Source organism: Fundulus heteroclitus, unplaced genomic scaffold, assembly GCF_011125445.2.
Source record: "Fundulus heteroclitus isolate FHET01 unplaced genomic scaffold, MU-UCD_Fhet_4.1 scaffold_81, whole genome shotgun sequence".
NCBI lineage: Eukaryota > Metazoa > Chordata > Actinopteri > Cyprinodontiformes > Fundulidae > Fundulus > Fundulus heteroclitus.
In genome coordinates this window covers 239,943-263,486 of record NW_023397263.1, presented here as the reverse complement: position 1 = coordinate 263,486, position 23,544 = coordinate 239,943, and the positions used below count along the sequence as shown (strand labels likewise).

Sequence of the window (23,544 nt, the reverse complement as noted above, 5' to 3'; positions counted from 1 at the left end):
CAATTATTTCATTTTGTATATTGTCTGACATCCAGTTGTCTCTTCCTTCTATCCACTTTCTTTCTTCAGGGAGATCATAGGTGCGCTCCAGCATCAATTCATACAGTATTCCTTTGTGTGCTGTGTCGCCCCTGAAGGCAATTCAATTTGCTGCCAAGGAATGGGATGGTCCTGAAGAGAAGCACCCAACAGCGTCAGGCAGTAGCCTGCTTTCTGGCATGAGCGCTGGCTAAGCGAGGATCTATGGGGACGTCATCCAAAGCAGCCAACTTTTGTATTGACTCGCTGTGCAACTCTGATCTCTCATGCTTGTTACATTTTTCAGTGGCTTTACGGCAATTTGAAAAGCCAGCATTCACGAAGGGATTGTCTTTCTTAAATGTGTCTGACTGCTTTCAGACAAACAAAACACAAAATGTGATCAGTCTCTTCCACATAATCCAGCCACTGCCATCTAGCAAACCAAGCCGGTGCCACAGAACATGAGAACGTTTTATTTCCACAACGCTGTGCAGGGAATTTGAAACTGGATGTTGGCTGGAAGGGCTTGTCTAATCCAATCACGCTAGGTTGGGTTGCGGGTGCAGGGGCTGGGCCTGCCGGTGCAACTGCCATCAGAGGCGGGCGGTGAGTCTCCTCACCCCGGCTGATCTCCGTTGTAGTGGTTGCGGTACTAGTGTTCTTCATCACTGGTGGTGGTTTTCCAAAAAAATCCGAAATGCGTTTCTGTGCCATATTTCCTCCTCGTTTTTGTCATTAGACGATGTAAATTTACTAGTCTGCAGCCGCGAGCGGGATACCTCTTTATTCGGCGACCACTAGCTTGCTTGACGTTGCCATGACAACGTAACTTCCGTGAACTTGTGATGATTAAGCCTCAAAATAATTAAAGAATATATTTAAAATAAATTTATAAATTGTGCAAAGTGTTCTCTATTCATTTTTTTTTTTTAAATCTCCCTCTCGCCACTCCTGCGGCCATGAGTGGATCAAGTTTACCCGTGACAATCAAAAACTGGTTGTTAACATGCAAAGGCAGACCCTTAGCCTAACAACAGATAATCGTTAGTACTCTGATGCCTGCTTATATGTTCCCAAAGGGAAAATGGCTTTATTTGTTCCCAGGGGCTGAGTCATACTCGCAATAACAGCATTGTAAGAGGGGGACAATTGGACCCGGAGGCCTCCACCCCTGTTTAACAACAGATGATTTCTCTTCACAAAAAATTGCTTCCTTTACCTCTCTTTCAAACCATGTTCTTCTCTAGCCTGGATGAGAACATCTTCATCCCTGAAAGTGAGTGACCGCTGGCCTGCAGATGAGTCTAAACTGCTAAATCTTGGCCTGATTATGCTGTTTTTCTGTCCTGGGCCAGCCTTTTGGCCATTGGCTGCTTTGTTTGTCACAGTCCTCCTGGCACTTAACAAGCATGCACAACATTGCTCTGTTTATTCTGGGGGACCAGATCTTTGGGGTGAACCAGACTTTGCCCTAATGTGTTTTGGGGTTTGAAAGCCACTGGGACGTCATGTTTAGGCAAGGCAAGGCAAATTTATTTGTAAAGGACATTTCAGTACAGAGACAATGCAAAGTGTTTTACATGATTAAAATATAGGAACATAAAACAGAATAAAAGCAAGTTGGAATAAAATGTAGAAACAAAATAAAACATGGGAAAATATAAACTAAAAGCAAATATTACAAAGTTGAACCAATGATGTTTCAGTAAAACAGTTTAACTAGAACAGTCGAAGGCAGTCCTAAACAAGTGTGTTATAATCTCGATTTAAAGGAACTCAAGTTTTCAGCCATTTTACAGTTTTCTGGAAGTTTGTTCCAGATAAGTGGAGCATAGGAACTAAATGCTGCTTCTCTGTGTTTAGTTCTAGTTCTACGTATGCAGAGTAGGCTGGAGCCAGAAGACCTGAGTGGTCTGGAGGGTTGATGCCCTGATAACAAGTCTGTGATGTATTTAGGTGCTAAGCCATTCAGGGATTTATAGACTAACAGAAGTATTTTAAAGTCTATTCTCTGAGATTAAGGGAGCCAGTGGAAGGACTTTAGAACTGGGGTGATGTGCTCTACATCACCCCATGTTTTAGTTGACAAGTTCTGTTCAAATACGTGGAGAAAATAGCCGTGATTTGAGTATGAGAGGAAGGCTTACTAGCCTGTCCCAGGTAGGACTAGCCTTCTATAAGCATTCCAAGCTGTATCCAGTCTAGCACCAGGAGCCATGGCTTGACCACCAGACATGCCACCCCCCCAGACCAATCACATCATATAAAGTCCCAATAAGAAAGAAGTTTGTGGTTATTACATGGCAAAGTGGGAAAAGCACAAATTCAATTTAAGGCCAAAAAAAAAGAGGCAAAGACCAAACATAGGCAAGGCAATATCGAATCATATTTGTTTAGTTTTATCATAAGACACAAAACAACTGATGCATTAGAACCACTGCACAAACGGATGCAAATTAAATTTACACAAATAGGAATAGAAAGTAATTGCTGATAACAGAGACAAAGAAAGAGACTACAAAATAGTATGTTCTAGAAGTAAATGGGTGACTCATGCTTTTGGATGTTGTTGCCTGACTGTGCGGCCAGGCAACGTCTCTCTGTAAATGTGTGGAGTGATGCTGAGAAAATGGCTTCGAGAGAGGTATGCTTGCCTCTGGCACAGTCCCATCCGGCTGAACAGCAACAGGATATCTCTGTGAAATGCCTTAGTCAGGATGGCATAAAAAAAGGGGTGAGCACAAGAGTTCAGCGGATAGAAGAGCACGAGCAGAACCTGTGGAGAAAATTACCAAATTAGACTTAATTTTCAGAAAGGAAAAAAAATAAAAATAAAAAATAGATTGAAACTGTAGAGAAAGGTGCAAACCTTAGAATCGGTTATTGTCATCAGTGGCTGGTGGAGCACTGCAGACAAACCATAGAAACAAACAGGAGCCAGGCACAGAAAGTTGGTAAAAATAAGAACAGCCATGCGTTTGGCCATGTTGGTGTCACACCTGCTGGAATCATGCTGGGGATTGTGGACCATATAGTAGATGTGCAGGTAACATAGGCAGACTACTATGAAAGCCAGAACATTTATAGTCAGAACAGAAACAATATAAAACTGAGCAACAGCTGTCTCAGTGTCCATAGGCAAACAAATGCTCACTCTCTGGTAAGTGTTCACCCCAAGCACTGGCAAAAAGGCAATGGTCCCACAAAGTAACCACCCAATCAGCATCAGCACAGCTGTGTGCCGAAGCCTCATTTGTCTATCCGGCCTCATGGCATTGAAGATTGCGTGCCAGCGCTGAAAGCTGATTGAAGTCAATGTGTACACAGATAACTCACTGGCAAACACTGATAAAACCCCTGCCAGGTTGCAGCCACTTCCCGTTTGCCAGGAAATAGCGTAATGGTAATAATGAGAGTGTGTGTAGAAATCAACCAGTGCGATCAACAATAAATACATCCCCATACAGCCGTCGGCAAAAGCCAGGTGACCCAAAAGGAAACGGGTGACAGACAGCTTCTGATTGGATGTCAATAGGACGAGCAACACAAAGGAGTTTGCTGAAATGGCTAACAAACTGACCACCCAGACCAACACCCGTAGGAAGCCTTGACTCATCACATCCTCACAGGGGTTCAGGGCGTCAGGCAGAGGTGTGCACATGGGTCCGTTGTCTTTGTAGAGATCATTACACAGAGCAAAGTCAAACTCTTCTCCAAACTGCTCTGAGGATAAATCCACAAGAAACAAGCCCTCATCTTGAGCCTGTTTCTCTGAACACCCGCTGCTGAGGTTGTTCAGATCATGATATGCGCTTCCAGCAGTTGGGGCCACAGAGTTGTCTTTCAGTTGATAGAAGAGACCGTTTCCCAGAGGCTTATCCGAGAAATCCGGAGAGGACTTCTGTAGCTTTGCAAGAGCTGCCCTGGTTAGGTTGCAGAAAATTGCCTCTCTGTGTTTAGGGCATACAAAAGACAAAGGATTTAATCACAGCAATCCACAAAGTAGAGCATGTGCACATCATCAAAGTACTGGCTCAGGTATTAAAGGATAACATGCACAATATAGCTCACAAAGGCTTTGTTCATACTTGAGCATTAATGGTCTTAATCCTCAATTCTGATTTGTTCCCATTACTTTTAAAATGTTGCCAATATCTGACTCCAGTATAAACTGTTTTTGGCTCCAAACTGACCCGCATGTGCAAAGGCATGATAACAATGACATCACAGCCAGCAGGTTTGGTCCAGAAAACATGGAAAAAAGTAGGTGTTATGGTTTTAAGGATCCAATGGAAGCTGTTTATTGTGTCAGTGGGTGCAGAAGGGGAAATGCAAGATTAAAAAGAGAGAGTGAAACTCTGTACACAGGCAGGAATGAAGGGGCAGGGATTTTAACAACATTTAAGATTATTAAACTGGGTTAATCTGTCTTTCAATGTCTTTAATTAGGCTACATTTTGACAAGACGTATGGGCAACCCTGAGAAAAATTAATCTGTATGAAGATAAAATGAACAATGCTAAGAGAGTTTTCTGCTACACATACATTATGAAATAATTGCAACCTTTCATGTTACAGGAGATACCTTGTTTTGGTAGCATCTACTTAATATCAGAGCAGTAGTATTAAATGATCGTAATTTGATTGTAAGTTGTCCACTGACATTTGATGGACAACCCTCAAAACAGTGCACGTTCATTGGCATCCTAATTGTGGTTGTTTTAAGGTCGGCTTTTCACTTCTCCCATTTAGCCCATTATGAAATGTTGCATCAAATTCTAAACTTCTTTTAAGCATATACATCATATACATTTCCTGTCCATGTCCTGTCCAAATCTGGCCTAAAGTCTGGCTTGGTTAGCCAAGTTGATCAACCCTAACAACTGCTCAACCACATTTTGTTATTTCTTCACCTTGCAATTTTTAAACACAATTTTTTTCACGATAGTAGGTTGAGGCAGGACTCCAATGCAAAAATGAACTGTCAGCAGAGTTTTCTAATATCAACAAAAATAAAGTAACAGTTGGTGGAACACAAGGAAAACAAGAATACAACACAGGAGCGCAACTGAGAATGGGGCACTGCAACAGAAGAATCTAGCGGGTAGTGGTGTGACCAAAGAGTTTTAAATACTGAGGGAAGTGTGAAGAAAGCCATGGAGAGCTGGTGGGAGCAATTAGGTAAAAATGAGGAACAGCTGATGCAGGAGGAAGGTAGCGGAGCTGAGGGAAGGAGACTAATTAACAGGAGCTGAATGAAGAAGTAAAAAAAAAAACAAAGGACAAATCTAACAGATCTTACAAAAACTATTCGAATAGAACTATAAACCAAGAAAAGACTAAGAAACTAATACACAAGGAAGGAACTAAAATGAACTAGAATCTAGCTGAATTTGGCAAGACACAACCAAACAAGGCAATGGTGAAAACACAACACAATAAAACTATAACCTAAGATCCAACTATCACAACAAGTTAAACTTCAATGGAAAGCAATGGCATCTTTTCTAAGTCATTTTAGTCAACTATATCTTGCTTGGCTTGCTCTCTTTTATTAATCCATTACAAATTATATCAGTTCTGATATGGTGGCCCTTTACTTCATATTAATTTGTTGTATTGTGAGTGCTGGGGTTAGTTGGAAAGTAAAGAACATGGAAACCATTCGCTTCTTGTTTTCCTACTCACCTTCTCCATCTTTTAAGCATTTTAAGACCACAGCAGTGGCTTGGAAAGGTCATGTGAGCACTCTGCAAATGAAGAAAGGCACTCAACGGAGGCAGAGCTTTGAGTTCCCATGTTTTACTAACTTGAAGCTTCTCAATGTTGCTCATGCCTATTGAAGGCAAAGAGTTTACTTTGGTTTCTGAAAGGTCTCTGGAAAAAGAATTAAGAATAATGAATTAACTCACATGAGTATGACTTGGCTTGTACTTGTATAGCTCTTTAAGTGGTCCGACGACCCCAAAGACTTAGACAACTTTATTTGTCATTTTGTATGCACAGAGTGCGTACAGAATGAAATTTTGTTCTGTATGCACAAAGAGCTTAACACTACAATCAGTCATTCACACCCTGACAGTGGTGAGCTGTGTTAGAAGCCACAGCTGCCCTGGGCCAGACTGGCAGAGGTGAGGCTGTCATGCATCAGCGTCACCCGGCCCTCTGACCACCCCCAGGCAGTTCGGGTGAAGTTTCTTGCCCAAGGACACAACAACTGAGACAGTCAGACTGGGGGATCAAACCGGCAACCCGTCAAAAGCAGGACAAGCTCCCTAACTCCTGCGCCACTTAAGTACCCTAGATTCAAAAGCATGTTTGATGTAGTTCTTGAAGTCAGTTTTTTAAATAAAATAAAATAAAATGGGGGTGCATTTTATTTTGCCAAAACACAGATTAGTGTTTTGGCTTTTTGTCGTCCTTCCATGTTTCAGATAATCAAAGATGACCTGAGTACAAACAAATCTCATCTTTTGAATGATGGTTTACTTTATTAAGGGGAAAAAGGCTATCTAAACCATTGCCACTCTTGTTACATCATGAATTAACCATAATTAACTACAGTCTAAAGAAATCCAAACAGATTAGAAACAAGGAAACTTAAATCTGTTAAGGTACATTCACAGTTTTGCTTGGCTCTATTCATGCATCTACAGTACTGCTCACAGTTTTGCTTCGATTAGTTTGCCCGATTCATGCCGTTCACATCGCGCAAAATGTGTCCTTCACATCGTGGACCGTTAATCTGCTCCTGAAAGCACTTTTACATAGGGATAATATGTAAATCACTGACTTTGGAGTGCATGTTTCCCATTACATCTGGCATCAAACACATGCAGTGTTTTAGAACAATAATATAACACCAACAGTCAAACTTGATGGTAATAGTACAATGGTCTGGGACTTATTTACTGTTACAGGGCCTGGAGGATTGGCCCATTTGCAGAACCATAAATTCTGCTCTGTAGCACAACAACCCATTAAACAGCTCATTCATTATGGAGTACCCTCCAGTGTTGCGCAAGTAAACATTTCTGGATTTGGCTCACTGCAAAGAGCAGTGGGGATCTACACATTGTAGGGCTGTCATGATTCACGTGCCCCTTCGATGTTGCATGGAGGGCTGGAATAACACAGCAGGAGTGGCAGACTAGGGTGGAGGTGCCAGTTTTTAAGGAAGAAAGGGGACCTCTGAGGGTGCTGGAAAGCAGTTTTCTCTCACCAGGGCGAAGAGAACGCTTACACTGAGTAACAGAAAGTTTGGTTTGTTTCTGTAGCGCTTGTATTTTGAAGATCACTAAGTTCTTTCTCTTTGAGGTCAACATTCATGGGGTGAATAAATTAAGATAGCCAAATAAATTCCACCTGGAGGGAATTCTCTAATCATCCATTAAATTGGTACAGACAATTGGGCTAAAGATAATGGTGGAAGATGACTGAAACCTTTGTTTGATTTGGAACTTTTAGTTTATTTTGCATATTGTGTATATGTTGTGTATGTAAAAGAACTTCAGTGGAAAATTGTATAGCTTTATGTGTAAATGCACCGTTCAGGTGCATTTGATCAGGGGTATTGTCTGTATCTATTTCAGCAAGATTGTAGTGTAGCTGAGAGACTTTTTTGATGTGGGGTTTTTGAAAGCTGCATTCCTGCCTGAACTGTGATGCTGGGATATAGGAGTTTAAGTATCTTGGGGTCTTGTCCATGAATGAGGGGAAGATGGAGCGGGAGATCGACAGGCTGATTGGTGCTGCGTCTGCTGTGAAGCGGGTGCTGTTCTGGTCCCTTTGGATGAAGGGAGAGCTGAGCCAAAAGGCAAAGCTCTCGATTTACCAGTCCATCTACTTTCCAGCTCTCATCTATGGTCATGAGTTTTGTGTCATGACCGAAAGAATGAGATCCCGGATACAAGTGGCTGAAATGAGTTTTCTCCGTAATGTGTCTGGGCTCTCCCTTAGAGATAGGGTGAGGAGCTCAGTCATCCGGGGAGGACTCAGAGTAGAGCCTCTGCTCCTCCACATAGAGAGGAGCCAGTTGAGGTGGCTCGGGCATCTGGTCAGGATGCCTCCTGGACGCCTCCCTGGTGAGGTGTTCCGGGCACGTCCCACCGGGAGGAGGCCCAGAGGGAGACCCAGGACACGCTGGAGGGACTATGTCTCTCTGCTGGCCTGGGAACACCTTGGGATTCCTCCTGAGGAGCTGGCCCAAGTGGCTGGGGAGAGGGACGTCTGGGCCTCCCTACTGAAGCTGCTACCCCCGAGACCCGACCCCGGATACGCTGAAGAGAATGGACGGATGAATGGATGGATTTATTTATATGGCACATTTGATAAAGATATCAATATCCTGGTAGAGTGCCTTCTCTGGGTCAGGGATGTCCTGCCCCAAGTAGAAGAGCTTGGGGCCTTGTTCAAAAATGAGGGAAAAATAGAGCGAGAGATCAATGGGTGCTGTGTCTGCCGTGAAGCGGACGCTATACCATTCTGTCGTGGTGAAGAGAGAGTCAAAAGGCGAAGCTCTTGATTTACCAGTTGATCTACATTCCTACGATGACCTTGACTAGCCTACACAGTCATGAGCTTAACCTGATCGAACACCTTTGTGATGAATTAGAGCTGAAACTGAGAGGCAGACCTTCTCTTCTATCACCAGTGTCTGACCTCACAAATACGCTTTCAGAAGAATGGTGAAAAATTTTTTACCATAAACACATCAAAACCTAATGGACAGCCTTCCCAGAAGAGTTGAAGCTGTTATAGGTGCAAAGGATGGACCAACGTCATATTGAACCCTGTGGCTTAAGAATGGGATGTCAGTTCGACGCTGGAAGAACAATGAGGTGCCCAAGATATACGGTTACTGAACAAGGAACAAATCCGTTTCTAATCAGTTGTTATTTGTGTAAGAATCTCTAAATAGAGTCTGTAACTAATATTCACAACATGATATATTGTTTCAAGGCATATCCCACTTTATAAGTTTGAAGTCTAACGACAATAAGATCGTGCTTGAACGTGGTCTAATAAAACATACATCAGAGCCCAAAATTATTCATACCCCTAGCAAGGTTTAGGTTTAAAGTTACCTTTTTCATTTTACCAACATATTAATGTTTTGGAGTAGCACAGTAAGAGTCCTGACTGGAACCTGAGAAAATCTGTAGGAGGAGCTAAAGATTAAGGTGATGGCAAGGAGGTCTTTCAACCTCAAAGACAAAAAGCTGCTCAGCAATTATAAGAAGGTTTTTTACTGAAAAATTATTCTCCTTATGTATGGTTTAAAATTTTGAGAGGTACCTGTCTCATTTACAATCATAACCAAAGTCTCTAAGTCTAAATCTGCTAGGGATGTGAATCAAATTGCTCTTAACAGTATTATTTCAAATATTTGAATAAAGAATAAGAACACCCATGTTCTCAAAGGTGATCATAAAGTATAATGTGACCAAATGATTTGAAGCAGAAAGTGTACTTTATAGACTTACAAGTGAGTTGGTCCATGAATCACCCCATAAAATGCTAATTCGGCGATATGTTCCAAATCCATATTTCTGTGAAGGTATCTGGAATTAAAATAATGTGTTTTAGCAGAAGACTCCAGAAAGCAATATTTTAGACTTACTAAGGAAGGACACACAAAAAAAACCCCAAAAACATGCAAATGGTGAGCAAATATCATAACATAATGAACAGTGTTATCCTTTGCAGTTCTCATTATTTTTGGTGAAGTGATTCTAAAGACCTCACACTTCTTCCAGCTGGGTACCATTAAAAGCAAAGTCCTTGATCTCTGTCAAACCATTGCCGTTCAGCACGCTAAAAAAGAGGGAGACAGAAGGAAACACTGTGAACCGGGTTTCTGAAAGCTGTGCCAATCCTAGTCAAATTGTGCCAAAATAATCTCCTAACCTCACAGTGCTATAGATAAATAAAGAAGTCTATTGTGTGGTCAGTATGTTAGAAATATTTTTCTAAAACTAACTTTAATTGGATGATAAAAAGGCCAACTAACAGGATATGAGGTCCCCAGCAGTGTGCAAAATACCTGTCAATATTTGGGGGGGTCCCCATCTCCCGAGTGTTGCGCAATACTGATGTAAATTTTCTCAATATGCAGTAAGCCTATACCATTACAATGTCAAAGTCAAAGTTGGCTTTAATGTCAATTCTTCACATTCACCAGACATACAAGGACTCGAGAGGACGTTTCTCAATTACCAACAGTGAAACAGATAAAGTGCACAGGCACAACAGATAAGATCAGTTCCTAATACTAAAATTTAAACATTTTTAGTATTAATTGTTGTCAGCATTACGTCTTTCTTCTGTTTGGCGCGCACATGCCTAATTTGCATACGCGAACAGGATTGGCTGGCTCCACTTGGCAAAAAACAGAACATATTTCCCCCTGGGATCATTAAAGTATGTCTGATTCTGATTCTGATATTTCTGATTAAATGTTTTGAATTTTTAATGCTGGACATGTTGAGCTTAAAAATTTTTTAGTGACCATTAGTGACAAAAAAATATTTCATTTTTAATTTTTTTGACACAATTTGAGACCCCCTTTAAATTTTGCTTTTGAGGCTTTCAGGGGTTCTCATGGGTTAATCAGGGGGGTCGAGCCCCCCCGGACCCCCCCGTATTTCACACTCTGGTCCCCAGACTTTGACTTGGAACTTTCAGAGCAGAACTGAAAAGGTGTGTGGAAGAAACAAATCTGACCCAGTTCCACCAGTCCTATCAGGAAAACTGGACTAAAATTCCCAGCAAACTATTGGGAGAAGCCTGTGGATGGAGACCCAACATGGCTGACCCAAGTCATGAAGTTGGAGGAAGTTACACCAAACACTGAGTAAATGTAAACTTTACTTTGAAGAAAGTTAAAGAAAGTCTCTCTCTCATTATTTGGCTATTTAACAAACTGCTTTAAATATTTTCATCTTAACTGATCTAAAACCAAAGAACGTTAGTCTGATTTTTTGTAAATATCTGGTTTCAACTCTAGATACAATTCAGTTCAACTCCAGTTAAACCAATGTTATTTACTATGATGGTTCGGCAGAGCTGAATCCCAGCAAAGCTGCATTTTCCTTGTACAGACCTGGCTACTCTATAGCACAAAGTCATCCAGACCAGAACCAGGTACATTCCAATGAGTAATGGAACCTGCATTTGTCAGATAGAAAACCTTTTGAAAATAACAACCTATTAAAAGTACTGAACATTTCATTTAGCCCACCTTTCTGTATTACATTTTTTATTGATCTGTTCTAATATTCTAATCTAGTGTAATAAGTATAAAAATAACGAATTAAACATAATTAAATAATAAATAAATGTTTGACAACATCAATCTATGTGTAAGTATCTGAATAACCTTTTCACTTAGTGAACTGAGTTACTGAAATAAACAAACCTTTCAATGATATTCTAATTTATTGAATGTGGCTGTATGTGCCTGATGCCTTAGAGGTCCTACTGAGCTCAACATGCCAAATCGGTTTAGGGCAACGTATAAAAATTTCTAATTTGCAATTCCCAAATTTTATTGTTCAGCTGAATTCAGCTAAATACAACTTACATGGTCAAAGCATTCTCAGATACTCCAGTGAAAGAATTGGCAGGGATAAGTCGTATGAAGACATTTTCCACTATTTCCCTGGACAAAAAGAGAAAATGATCAGACTAAAATAATTCACGGCAGCTAAAGCACATTAAAGTTTTCTCTTGGCTAGCAAACAACTTTGTAATTTGCTTACACCTCTAGAATACATACAAAATAAAATCCTCCTGTCTGGACTGAATGTATTGTAGAACAGGAAATGAGGTTAGGCCCGTGTTGGTGATCCCACTGCATTAAAACATATCCCAGTCAGTAAGGCGTTCAATGTTTGATTTTCCTTTTTCATGTTTTCAAAAGAAAATGGAATATCCTCAAATACTGGATACTTACAGATATTTTAAGTTTGGAAGTTCTTTAAATGCCTGTTGGTCAATGTATGTCAGGGTTTTGATGCTATGTAGCTCTCTGTAGGACACATAGACAAAAGCAGCATGGGCACACAACCAAACACACACAGACACACAAACAGACCTGTTTTACTGTGTCGAAATTCTAATCAGAAGATCAAATATGGAGTGTTTTTTCATGCATGTTTTAAAATTGATTATCTAGTTTAGCTTATTTAAATGAATCCTGGTTCAAAAAGGAAAAAAAAAAGACATTTCAGGCTGTTTTCCGCTCCACAGCTGAACCTACATGTGCATGACTCTGGACAAGTTGTAAAAAGAATGCCTCTCAAGCGATCTTAAGGCAATATCATCAGAGATGTATCTGGAAAAAACACACACAATATCAGAAGCTTTATTATTCACAGAGTATTATATTGATTTGCAAAACAATGCATTAATTTTTGTCTCCTGAGATAATAACTTGTATGAACCAGCTGTTCCTGTACTGGGGCTTGAGTTAGCCCCAGTACAATATTATCCACCCAAACCTGTAGCTCATGTCAGGTTACTCTTATTATTAGCAGAAGGAAACATTTCACTCGTGTGCTAATGTCAAACCTAAATTCCTTTTGTCCATTTGGCCACATCTTCTACCAGCTGAACTCTAACTTGGGGTATTTCTGTGGGCAGAAATTAAATGGCTCTTACTTTGCAGCAAGGTGGCTGAGAAAGCTCATAGAAGTACAGACCGTGATGTTGGGAATGCTGGGAGACCACCAATGTGTTCCAAATTAGGGTCAACATTAGAATTAATCTTAAAAATATAATGAGAAATGGGGATTTTTTTTTTTTATTCTGGAAGAGGGCATATGGATCACACTCCTCATCTTCTAGCTGGCCCAAACTAACCTACTATTGCTGTAAAGGCCTGCATATTATCACCATAACTAAATGTATTAATTTACTTGAGGTGGCAAGAGGAAGAGTAACGTTCTTTCTGGTCTGGAGATTTTGTGTTTCACAAGAACTCCCATGCAGAGCCTGTGGGAAGGTTCACTCCCACAGCAATGTTTGTGGGAGCGGTAAACACGGCCACTTCAGGATTCTGACCAATCACACGATAACTGTGGGCACTACACTAGACAAAAGGTTGTCTCAAGAACAAGCTGTTTAACTTCCAAACCAGGGCTCTGAGGACAGAATGTGGTAATTTTGTCCTTACAGCGCTGAGCGAGTGAGGACAAAATTCTTGTCCTTACTCGCTCAAAATTCTTGTCCCGTTCTTGTTTCTATGCAATGTCCTCCTATACAGCTGCAGTGACACAACATAAAAACAAAATGCTGTTTTTACCCTGACTGAAACCTGGTCGTATGAGAATGTCCCTGACTCTCAAAACCAGTGTGACTGATTGACGACACAGAGTGCAGACAGATAATTAGACAGCTTTGCTCCATGAGCTGTTCTTGATGACATGCCTATTTCTCTAAGCTCAACAATGATCAATGTCAGAAACTGTGCTCCCTCAGCCTCTGTTTTACCAAGAGTAACAATGACAGCTTTAGGTCAGTACAGTAATGCTACACAGACAATAGGTGCTGGCTGATGTAAAGATGGCCATGAACAGGAAGCCACACAGACTGCTCAAAGAATTCATTCCTCCCAACAACTGGGCCTGAAGCGATGTGACAGTTACCTGAGAATGTTATCTCTCCTGATATTTGAAAGATGAAACTGTCGATCAAATAACCACAACGTGGTTTAACTTGAGTCCCCATGTTACAAATCTATGAGCCTAATTTGTTCCTGTTATTATGGGCTGAAAGCAACTCTAAACAGGTGGGTTTTTAGTTTTCACTGCATAAAGGGAACTAAAAGTAAGCACATTTTTCTTGAACTGAGTGTATTTTCCCTTTATTTGAGCAGGTAAATAAGATGATCTGCCAGTGGAATGAGATTTTTGCATTCAGAATAGGAACAACTCAACTCCATCATCTTATTTCAAGTGCATCTAATGATCTTATTTTAGGGGTAAACAAATACTCATTTTATCCATCCATCCATTTTTGAACACGTCTATCCCTGCTGGGGTCGCGAGGGGTGCTGGTGCCTATCTTCAGGGAAAGGAGCAAGGGTAGGACTCAAACCCAGGACCTTCTTGCTGCATGGCAACAGCGCTGCCCACTGCGCTACTGTGCAGCTCAATACGCATTTCATTGGCAGATAATTTTATTTACTTGCTCAAATAAAGGACAAATACACCAATTTCAAGAAAATCCTACTTACTTTTAGTCTCCTTTTTGCAGTGTTGATTTAAAGGAACTGTCATGATTTAGGTTTTTGTTTGTTTTGTTTTGGACTCGAGTTGGTTAGATTAGTCACTATCTAATCAACTCAGTGTCCTCGCTCACCAGTCAGTTAGCCCAGATCAATTCCACCTGCTGCCAGTAATTATTTCCAACTCTGCTCACCTGTTTCCCTGTCCATATGTACCTGCCTGAGCCAACTCATCCCTGCCAAAATGTCTCATCCAGTCTCGGCTTGTGTGATGTACCCTGTCGCTACCAACTGGACTCTTCTGTTGAAAGTTGCCAGTGTCTGCATGCTGCACAAGTCTGCCTGTTTCCCTGTGAGTTCCAGCCGTTCGCTCTGCCCGTTCTGGTGGTTCTTCCATCCACATCGCCTGGTCTGTCCCTGCCTTCACCACTGGTTTAGAGAGTGACTCCCTGCATCTTCTGATCCCCTCCTCATTCCTGCCTGCCTGCATAGTCAGTCATTAATCATCTGTCAAGTCTGGTCCTGCTTGCCTGCCTCACCTGCCACGACTCATCCCCTTCAATAAACCTTTTAAATTGGAATTCTGTGTCTGGCTAGATATCGGGTCCACCAGTGGCATTTATTACAGGAGCTCAGTGTTCCGGCTGTTTTTACAGTCTTCTGGAAGTTTGTTCCAGATTTGTGGAGCATAGAAGCTTAATGATGTTTCTCCATATTTGGTTCTGGTTCTGGATAGGCAGTGTAGACCAGAACCAGAAGACCTGAGTGGTCTGGAGGGTTGATACAGCAACAACAGGTCTTTAATGTATTTTGATGCAAAGCCGTTCAGTGAATTATAAACTAACAGAAGTATTTTAAAGTATATTCTCTGAGCTAAAGGGAGCGGGTGTAAGGACTTTAGAACTGAAGTAATGTGCTCGATCTTCCTGGTTTTAGTGAGAACACAACCATATTTTTATTTAGTCCTTTTTGTTTCCTTTGTGTGTACATAGTTCCTTAGCTTCTTTTTATCTTAATTTTTCTTAGTTTAGTTAAGTTTCACTAGCCTAGTAGAGAAGATTTTTTCATTGAAGTATAGTGTTAATTCAGATTAACAGCATTCTATAGCGATGTTCTCTGGATGTTCAGTTAATTTCTGTTAATAAATTCTTGTACTCCGAGAGAGGTTGTCAGTCATTTCTTTCATATTTGTCCAGGGTTTGCTGTTAAAGGAATGCCAGTTCTCAAATCACCCTTTCATTCTCCTAATATCAGCTGCTTGGACTGATATTCACTGGACAATACCTAACAGACCAGGAGTTATTTATTAAACATTAAATAACTTAAAAATTTGTAATGACACAACAAGGGAAAGGTGAAACACTACTCGTATGGGAGCACTAGCCATGGAGCACACTATTTGATCACCTTCCACTTGAAACTGAGCACCTATATGAGTGACAACACAAACCATTTTTTGTTTACTGCTCCCAATAGATTGGTCACGCACCAGGTCCCACTTTCAGAAAAAATGGCCAACATACCTAGCCTGACATGGTCATACTCAATTCTAGTCAGAATTTGAGTCTGATACTGCTCCATTAAGCTGTGATTATGGGGCGTGTTTCAGACGAACCAGGAAAAAAAATTCCTCTGCACTCAATTGGATAGACCTACAACCAATAAGAGCAACAGAGGATGTGACGTATGTTAAGCGACGCATAGTTGTTGTCAACGGAACTCAACTGTTAGCCTAGCATAAGAAGACGAGCGTTAACAATTTTTGCCGGTGTTGCAAAAAGAATGTAAGGATCCAAGGAGTCCTTCAACACACGAACCTGTCAATATCTTCTAGAACAGACCTAATACCAGAATCTACACACCTCAACTCTCCAGCGGCAGCCATCGTTGTTGTAAACGAATTCAACCCAAGCGCGCTTTGGTGACGTGGTTGATTACGTTACTGTCAATATCTGGCCCGCCAGATATTGGGCAAGCATACTCGTGCTACTATTGAGCAATGCCAGACCGAACTTCCCGACCTAAAACGTTGTGGGCGGGACTAAGTTCGGAATGGCCCCCAGGCTACAACATACCCTGATAGAAAGCAGATACTCTGGGTAGTTCTACCCCATTCTGTCATACTCTGCGTTTTCTGTTTCAGAACAGGTGATATCAACCGGGTAACTAAACTCAGCGTCAACCCTGAGTTAAGCACAAGCTTGAAAGAAGCCCTCACCAATGGACTGCAGATAACGCAATTCGTCATGGCAACAGCAGAAAATAAGAAACTTTGGGGTGAGAATTTCTTGTCAGTGGAATAAGAAATCTTTAATCACAGCATATGAAGAATATCAAGACATAATTAACAAAAAGAAACAACACTGTTGCCACTAAAGAAAAGTGGAAGTTAGTGGCAGAGAATTGCTGAAAAGTAGCTGTATTCTACACTCAATCAACATCCAAAAAAAGGAGGTGCATGGATTACGTGTCCACGTGCAACCCAAGCGACACAAAAAGGAGGTGGCAGAAAATACAAGATGAAAAATCTAAATACAGTTTAATCAGGTATCAAGTTTCAATCAATCGGTCAATCAAGAAACAAGAATCTTTATTGTCATTATGTGTTACCATTATAATTTTTTTTAATGAGGCATACACAACATGCAGACACAACAAAACACGAGCTTGCTATTTTTTTGTAAGAGTTGATTGTATAGGCCACCCACACTCCCTGAGGGGCTTATGCGTGCAAATAAACCTCAGGTTAGGTCCAGTTCTAGATTTTATTATGTTTAACCTTAACACTTAAAGCATTCATTGGCTATATTGAACATAAGCAATTAACGATGGGATGGTGTGAGGTATTGAAATAACCGGGATGTTCATTTGTCCTTTTACCAGTATTGCTCAAAAAGTAGTTGACACTGTTTCCTTGTAGGTGTGTAGTTTGTGCCAATCGCAATTTTCCATAAATTATATATATCATATATTTACGCTATTATAAGTTGATGTAGGCCTAAAGGTGGTGTTATTTAAAGGAACAATAAGTAATAATGACACCTAGTGGTTAAAGTCAGAACAACACATCTGCAATGCCTTTCACGGAGAACAGCCATTTACGCAACAGTCTGTTGTTGCTGTGAAACTCCAATATATTTTTACTTGCACACGATAGGTATATGATGTTCTATTCTCCTCTATTTCTGATCTGTTTGTCTTACTGGCTTCCATGTAAGAGCTGCTGCTCTAATGACAAAATAAAATACCAAATGCTTTGCTCTGCTTTGGGAACCCTGGGAACTCTCATATGACTGGCTCAGGTACCAGGAAGTAAACACGGGCTACACACTGCACCGAAGTATTTCTGGACTGTACTTCTAGGTTTGAAAGGAGAAAAACTTGACTAAGACATTGTAGATGGAGAGGACAAATTGTTTATGGTGAATGTAACTTTCATTTGGGGTGACAAATGAGAATGATTTTATGATAAATATCTTGGGCTGCACAGTGGAGCAGTGGGTAGCGCTGTTGCCATGCAGCAAGAAGATGGGTTCAAGTCCTACCCTTGCCCTTGGTCTTTCTGCATGGAGTTTGCATGTTCTCCATGTGCATGTGTGGTTTCTCTCCGGGTACTCCGGCTTCCTCCCATAGTCGAAAAACATGACTGTTAGGTTAATTGGCCTCTTTAAATTCTCCTTAGGTGTGAGTGTGTGTGAGAATGGTTGTTTGTCCTGTTTGTCTCTGTGTTGCCCTGTGATAGACTTGCGACCTGTCCAGGGTGTACCCTGCCTCTCGCCCATTGACAGTTAGAGATAGGCACCAGCACCCATCGCGACCCCACAAGGGATAGGCGTGTCAGAAATGGATGGATAAATATCTTACTTATTGCTCCTTTAAACCCTCTTCACTGTGCTAAGCAGCTACCGAACACAGTAAGCAGGGCTGAAGCAGATCCAGAAACCATGCGGGGTTTAAACACAGTGGGCTGAGGCAGACAGAGGTTTCTAGAGGGCTAGACAGGGCGCTTGATCAATGAACAGATCCGTAGGTCAATTTCAAGAAGAGTCCGACAGGGAATAGGGAAATCCCTGTCACAGACACAGACAGGCAGGCAAGGCAATTAAAGAATGTTGGATGGTCTACTCTCACAAAAGGCTTTCAATAATCTGGCAGAGACTGGCTGAGAGAGGTAGGTATCTGTAGGTAGAATCACTGGTGGAAATAATGTAGGTAATTTGAACCAGCACAGGTGCCCCTGCTCCCACTAATTAGTGAAGCAGAGCAGAGAAAGGCAGAGCAGACAGCCAGCCACAAAACCAACAGAGCAGGGCAGGGGGCAGAATAACATAGCAGATGCATAACACAACTGTCGAGACTTGCAATACCTAAAGCATTCACTACTGATAGGGAGTTAAACTCAGATACATTTCAGTCAGATGACATCTAACAGTGTTTTCTTTTTTCAGCGAGCAAATTGGTTTGGCTAAGATTAATAATAATTGAATAATAATAATTGAACTTTATTGATCTCACAATGGAGAAATTCACTTCTGCATCTTAACCCATCCCCTTGGGGAGCAGTGGGCTTCCACTGTGCGGCGCCTGGGGAGCAATCGGGGGTTAAGGGTCTTGCTCAGGGAGCCAGAATGGCAGCTTGTGGGAGTTGAACTCAGAACATCTGGGACCGAAGCTCTGCGCTCTAACCACTAGGCCACCACTCCATGAGGGTTTCTCTGCTTTTAACCCATCCCCGTTGGGGAGCAGTGGGCTGCCATGTGTGGCGCCGGGGGAGCAGTCGGGGGTTGAGGGTCTTGCTCAGGGACCCTGAATGCAGGCAGTTGGGATCAAACTGGGTACTTGCATCCTTCTCAGAGCGCAAGCTTCAGTGTGATTCAAATCGCTGCTGAGAGTGACTCTGAGGAAGGAGACGACAGAAATTATCTCAGAGAAAAGGTGTGGTTGACCTCTTTGCTAGCTGTGGTTGGTTGATAGTACAAGGAAAAAAAACAATACAAATGCACTCCTAGTAAAGCAAAGAGAGAAATGAGGCTGGATCAAGAAATGTGTGGTGATAATGAAAAGTAGCAAAATGTATTTTTTGTTACACCGCATCAAAATATTTTAGATCCTCATCATTATTTTGATTTACTTATATTTACTCGCAAGTCATTTTACTACTGTATCTATTTCAAATTAATGCGCTTTCACCTGTCTGTCAGGATTTAGGTTTTTGTTTGGATATTCTGGACTGATTTATTCCACTCTATGCTCCATTCCTCTCAGCCACCAGTCACCTTAATTGGTTCCACCTGCTGCCACCACTAATTAGTCTCCTCTGCTCACCTGTCACTCTGCCTACATGTACTGGCCTCACCCAGCCACTCCCTGCCAGAACGTCTCGTCTTGTCCTGCTGCCTGCATGTGTGGTTCTTCAGTATTAGGCCGTGGGCCAGAATCTGTAGGACGCTTCCTTAAGAAGTTTCGTATGAACTGTCAGGGGGCAACTTTCTTCCACCAGGATAAGTTGCTACACATAGCAGTGATCTCAAAACACCAATGTTCCCACGTTTTCGCTTGCACATTAATAAGTTATAGCCGATAAAAAATCTAAACTGTGGCGCTCCGGTCCAAGAGGTCACGTGATTCGATTTTTGCTGCTCAGCCAATCAGATCGCTGTATTGTCAGCTGTGCGCGTTCATCAGTTCATCATGGCTGCGCTCGTAAGATGTTTGTATGCATTTGTTTCCAGATGAAGAAAGCCCAATAATAGCATTTTCTGGCGCCAGCTGGCAGAGATCTTGATGGCAAGAAAAAAATAAATAGCCCAGACCATCTGTCCATCCATCCATCCATCCATCCATCCATTTTCTAACAGGCTTATCCCCGCTGGGTTTGCGAGGTGCTGGTGCCGAGCTCCAGCTGTCAATGGGTGAGACGCGTTGTATAAACTCGTTGTGCCAAACGAGTTATCCCCTTCGGAATTTGTAGAATTTTGTATTGTATTTTTGAAATCAATAAAAGTTTTAACCTCCAGCTTTGTGAAGTCTAAATATTTTAAACATCACATTCTAGTAAAATGAAATTTATTTTTTTTAAACTCCTAATACGTTGTTCTATTTTTAAAAGAGACATATCTCGTTTTCTTAATACGGTTAATATCTCGATAAGGTTCTTGGTTGAATTAAAATCTTATTAAATCTGATAATTTTGGCTGTGCCTTTATTCAGTGTTCATTTGATCACACGTGAAATCCGCTTTATATAATCTATTCATGCGGGTTTAGCTACCAAAAAAGAAAAAAAGAGAACCAGCAGACAGCTGTGATGGACTTAGGAAGGTGGATTTTGGTTTCAGCAGACAGACATTCGACAATCTAATAACATAAAGCTAATATTTTCGTGACACATCTGGAAATGACCGTTTTCTTTCTCATAACGTATTATACTGGATGGATGGATGAACGATAATGTAACGACACCATTGCTATATTTCGTTAAGAAAAGTAAAACATCCTCATTTCCACGCCTAATAGGTTGGAAATGAGGCGGAGTTGACTAGATTCATTCTTCCAGCTGAATGCGCTCTTGGCGCAGGGAATACAAATTCTGGCGGGGATAAGTCGTTTGGCACAACGACACCTGTGCTATCCTAGCGCAGCAGGTCTTGGTGATATCACAGTAAATTGGGCAAAAGTCTGGACTATTTCTGCCCTGCGATGGACTGGTGACCTGTCCAGTTTATACAACGCCTCTCGCCCATTGACAGCTGGAGATAGGGACCGGCACCTCGCGAACGCAGGGATAAGCGTGTTAGAAAATGAATGGATGGATGGATGGATGAATGGATGGATGGATGGATGAATGGATGAATGGATGGATGGTCTGGGCTATTTATTTTTTTCTTGCCATCAAGATCTCTGCCAGGTGGCGCCACAAAATGCTATTATTGGGCTTTCTTCGTCTGGAAACAGACACAACAGAAACAACCATCTTACGGGCGCAGCCATGATGACGTGGTAAACTCGCTCAGCTGACAATACAGCGATCGGATTGGCTGAGCAGCAAAAATCGAATCACGTGACTTATTGGACTGGAGCGCCACAGTTTAGATTTTTTATCGGCTATAACTTCTTAATGTGCAAGTGAAAACGTGGGAACATTGGTGTTTTGAGATCACTGCTATGTGTAGCAACTTATCCCGGTGCAAGAAAGTTGCCCCCTGACAGTTCATACGAAAAGTCACCGTACAGATTCTGGCCCACGGCCTATATCTTCTCATCTGTTTATTCCCTGGACCTCCTCAAGGCCCTGTCCTCTTTAGTTGATTTAACTAGTGCTAGTGTCTCCGCCTGGTTAAGGTCATTCCTGGATTCTTTATGTTTGTCTGGGAACTCATCTGCATCTCCTGATCAGTTCTGATTCTGTCTGCACACCTGATCCGGTCTGATTCTGTCTGCAACCTCCTGCATCATGCATTCTCCTGCCTATACCTGCCAGCCTTCCTTGTCACCTTGGTTCCTTGGTTCCCAGAGCACCATCCATTACACCCGTCAGCATTTTACTGGGATTGGCTGCTTCTATAAAGCGGTCGTATTTAGCAAAATGACCGACATGAAATAAAAAAAAAAATGGAAGAACCAAACATTGGTTCTCAGCAGAGAGGGACACCCTGGCTACATAGTGACTGACAAGTGACCACAGCTCCTCTAGCACCTACGCAAATTTTCTTGCAGAGAATATGCCATCTACATTCCAGTAAAGGTTACTGTTGCAGTAACCTTTACTGGTACTGTTACTGGTGCAGTGGAAAGATGGAATAGAGTGCTTAAAGAGCCTATACTGACTGCCAAACACATGCAGAAAGATTGGAAGACAGCAGTGACTGATTTTCTGCAACACTACAGAGCAACACCACATGCCACAACTCAAGTATCTCCATCAGAACTCCTGCACAACAGGAGGATGAAAACAAACTGAACATTTTCCCGATTCCACAGGAAAACCCGAAATGCACTATTATCCAATAAAATGTAATGGCCCCTCAGAATCTGGAGACGTGGTAATTCAACCAACACAAGAAGAGTGTTTAAAAGAGTTTATTTTCAATAAACTGGTGTTGCTGTGACTGGAAATGACAGGAACTCGTACCAGGATCACCTCAACACATCTATTCAATTCTGTCTCAAGGTTATCTCTGGTTTGGCACGGTTACTCTCTTTGGAATTCAGAACCAAATTTGTGACTGAGTAATGACGTAATACCGCTGGGTTCACAGGCACAAAGGAATAATAAAAAATCATGCTGGATTGGATGGTGAATAAACAAAAACAAACAGAATTTTAAAACAAGTGGACCAGTCTTGGTAAATCTAATGTGGTCTCTTCTGTGTCTTTGCTTTTGTCTATCCATTTTTCTGTTGGTCAGGCTTGCTTGACCAGACCACACACAAGGCTACCCATTCTGATTTCATCAGGCATCAAAAATCCATATTCTTTAAAACATTTTTGTTTATCTTTCAAAAGTTACTGTTTCACAGCAATGTGTCCCTCAAAGGCTACCATCATGGGCTGAAATATTCTGTGCAGGGAGCAGATTGCGTTGAGTTTAACTTGTATAAGTGGCAGAAAAAAGGTCATGCACTATATGTAGCAATATCTGACATGCATCTTAATAAGCATTTCATCATAGTTTCATAGGCACAAACAATGCATTTGTTGACAGTGTCAGGAAAAATCTGTGGAGCACCAGATCATTTTAATTCAACACACTGTCAGGATGAAGACTACATCATCAGTCCTGTTCACAGTGTGTGTATCTGTTTATGCAAGTGTACATGAAAAGTCAGTTTTCCATACTGCTAGTATAATACAAAAAAAATAGTAGTACCTTAACTCATTTGATTTGGAATAGAAACAAGACCGATTTTTTCTAGACTGCATTCTATTGCCACTTACACACATTTAAAAGAGGTTAACCTTGATGAAAATGAAGGTCTTACATGTGGGAAATGTTGGGCAAATTGGCAAACGTGTGTTGACGAATAGAAGCAAGCTTTGTCCTCACAAACCACCTAAAACACAAATAATAAACATCAGCTCTAATGCCAGCATCACCGGCTAACCTTTGAGTCATTAACTAATTACTTACACCTCCTGTACGGAGCAATGGAAAACAGGCACAACTTCAACTCCAGTACACGACACACTGTTGATTCTCCAGTCGCAGTTGCAGTTAGGTGGACAGTGTTCCACGGGGAAAGAAAGTCCAATGAATAAGAAAATAAAAGAAGGGAGTTTCAGGTCAGGCTTCAT

The 23,544-nt window shown here is 41.5% G+C and overlaps 1 protein-coding gene across 1 annotated transcript; it reads right to left on the bottom strand.

Annotated features, from left to right (window-relative positions):
- Positions 1-2,567: 2,567 nt before the first annotated feature.
- Positions 2,568-23,544, bottom strand: LOC105917052 (thyrotropin receptor-like). Its single transcript, XM_012851738.3, has 11 exons — positions 23,381-23,544; positions 23,232-23,303; positions 12,284-12,358; positions 11,978-12,052; positions 11,801-11,875; positions 11,606-11,683; positions 9,769-9,837; positions 9,507-9,584; positions 5,710-5,898; positions 2,891-3,971; positions 2,568-2,797 (listed from the first exon to the last, which is right to left on the bottom strand). The coding sequence occupies exons 1-11, from the start codon at positions 23,542-23,544 to the stop codon at positions 2,573-2,575; spliced, it is 2,181 nt and encodes a 726-aa protein (XP_012707192.2). The 3' UTR covers positions 2,568-2,572.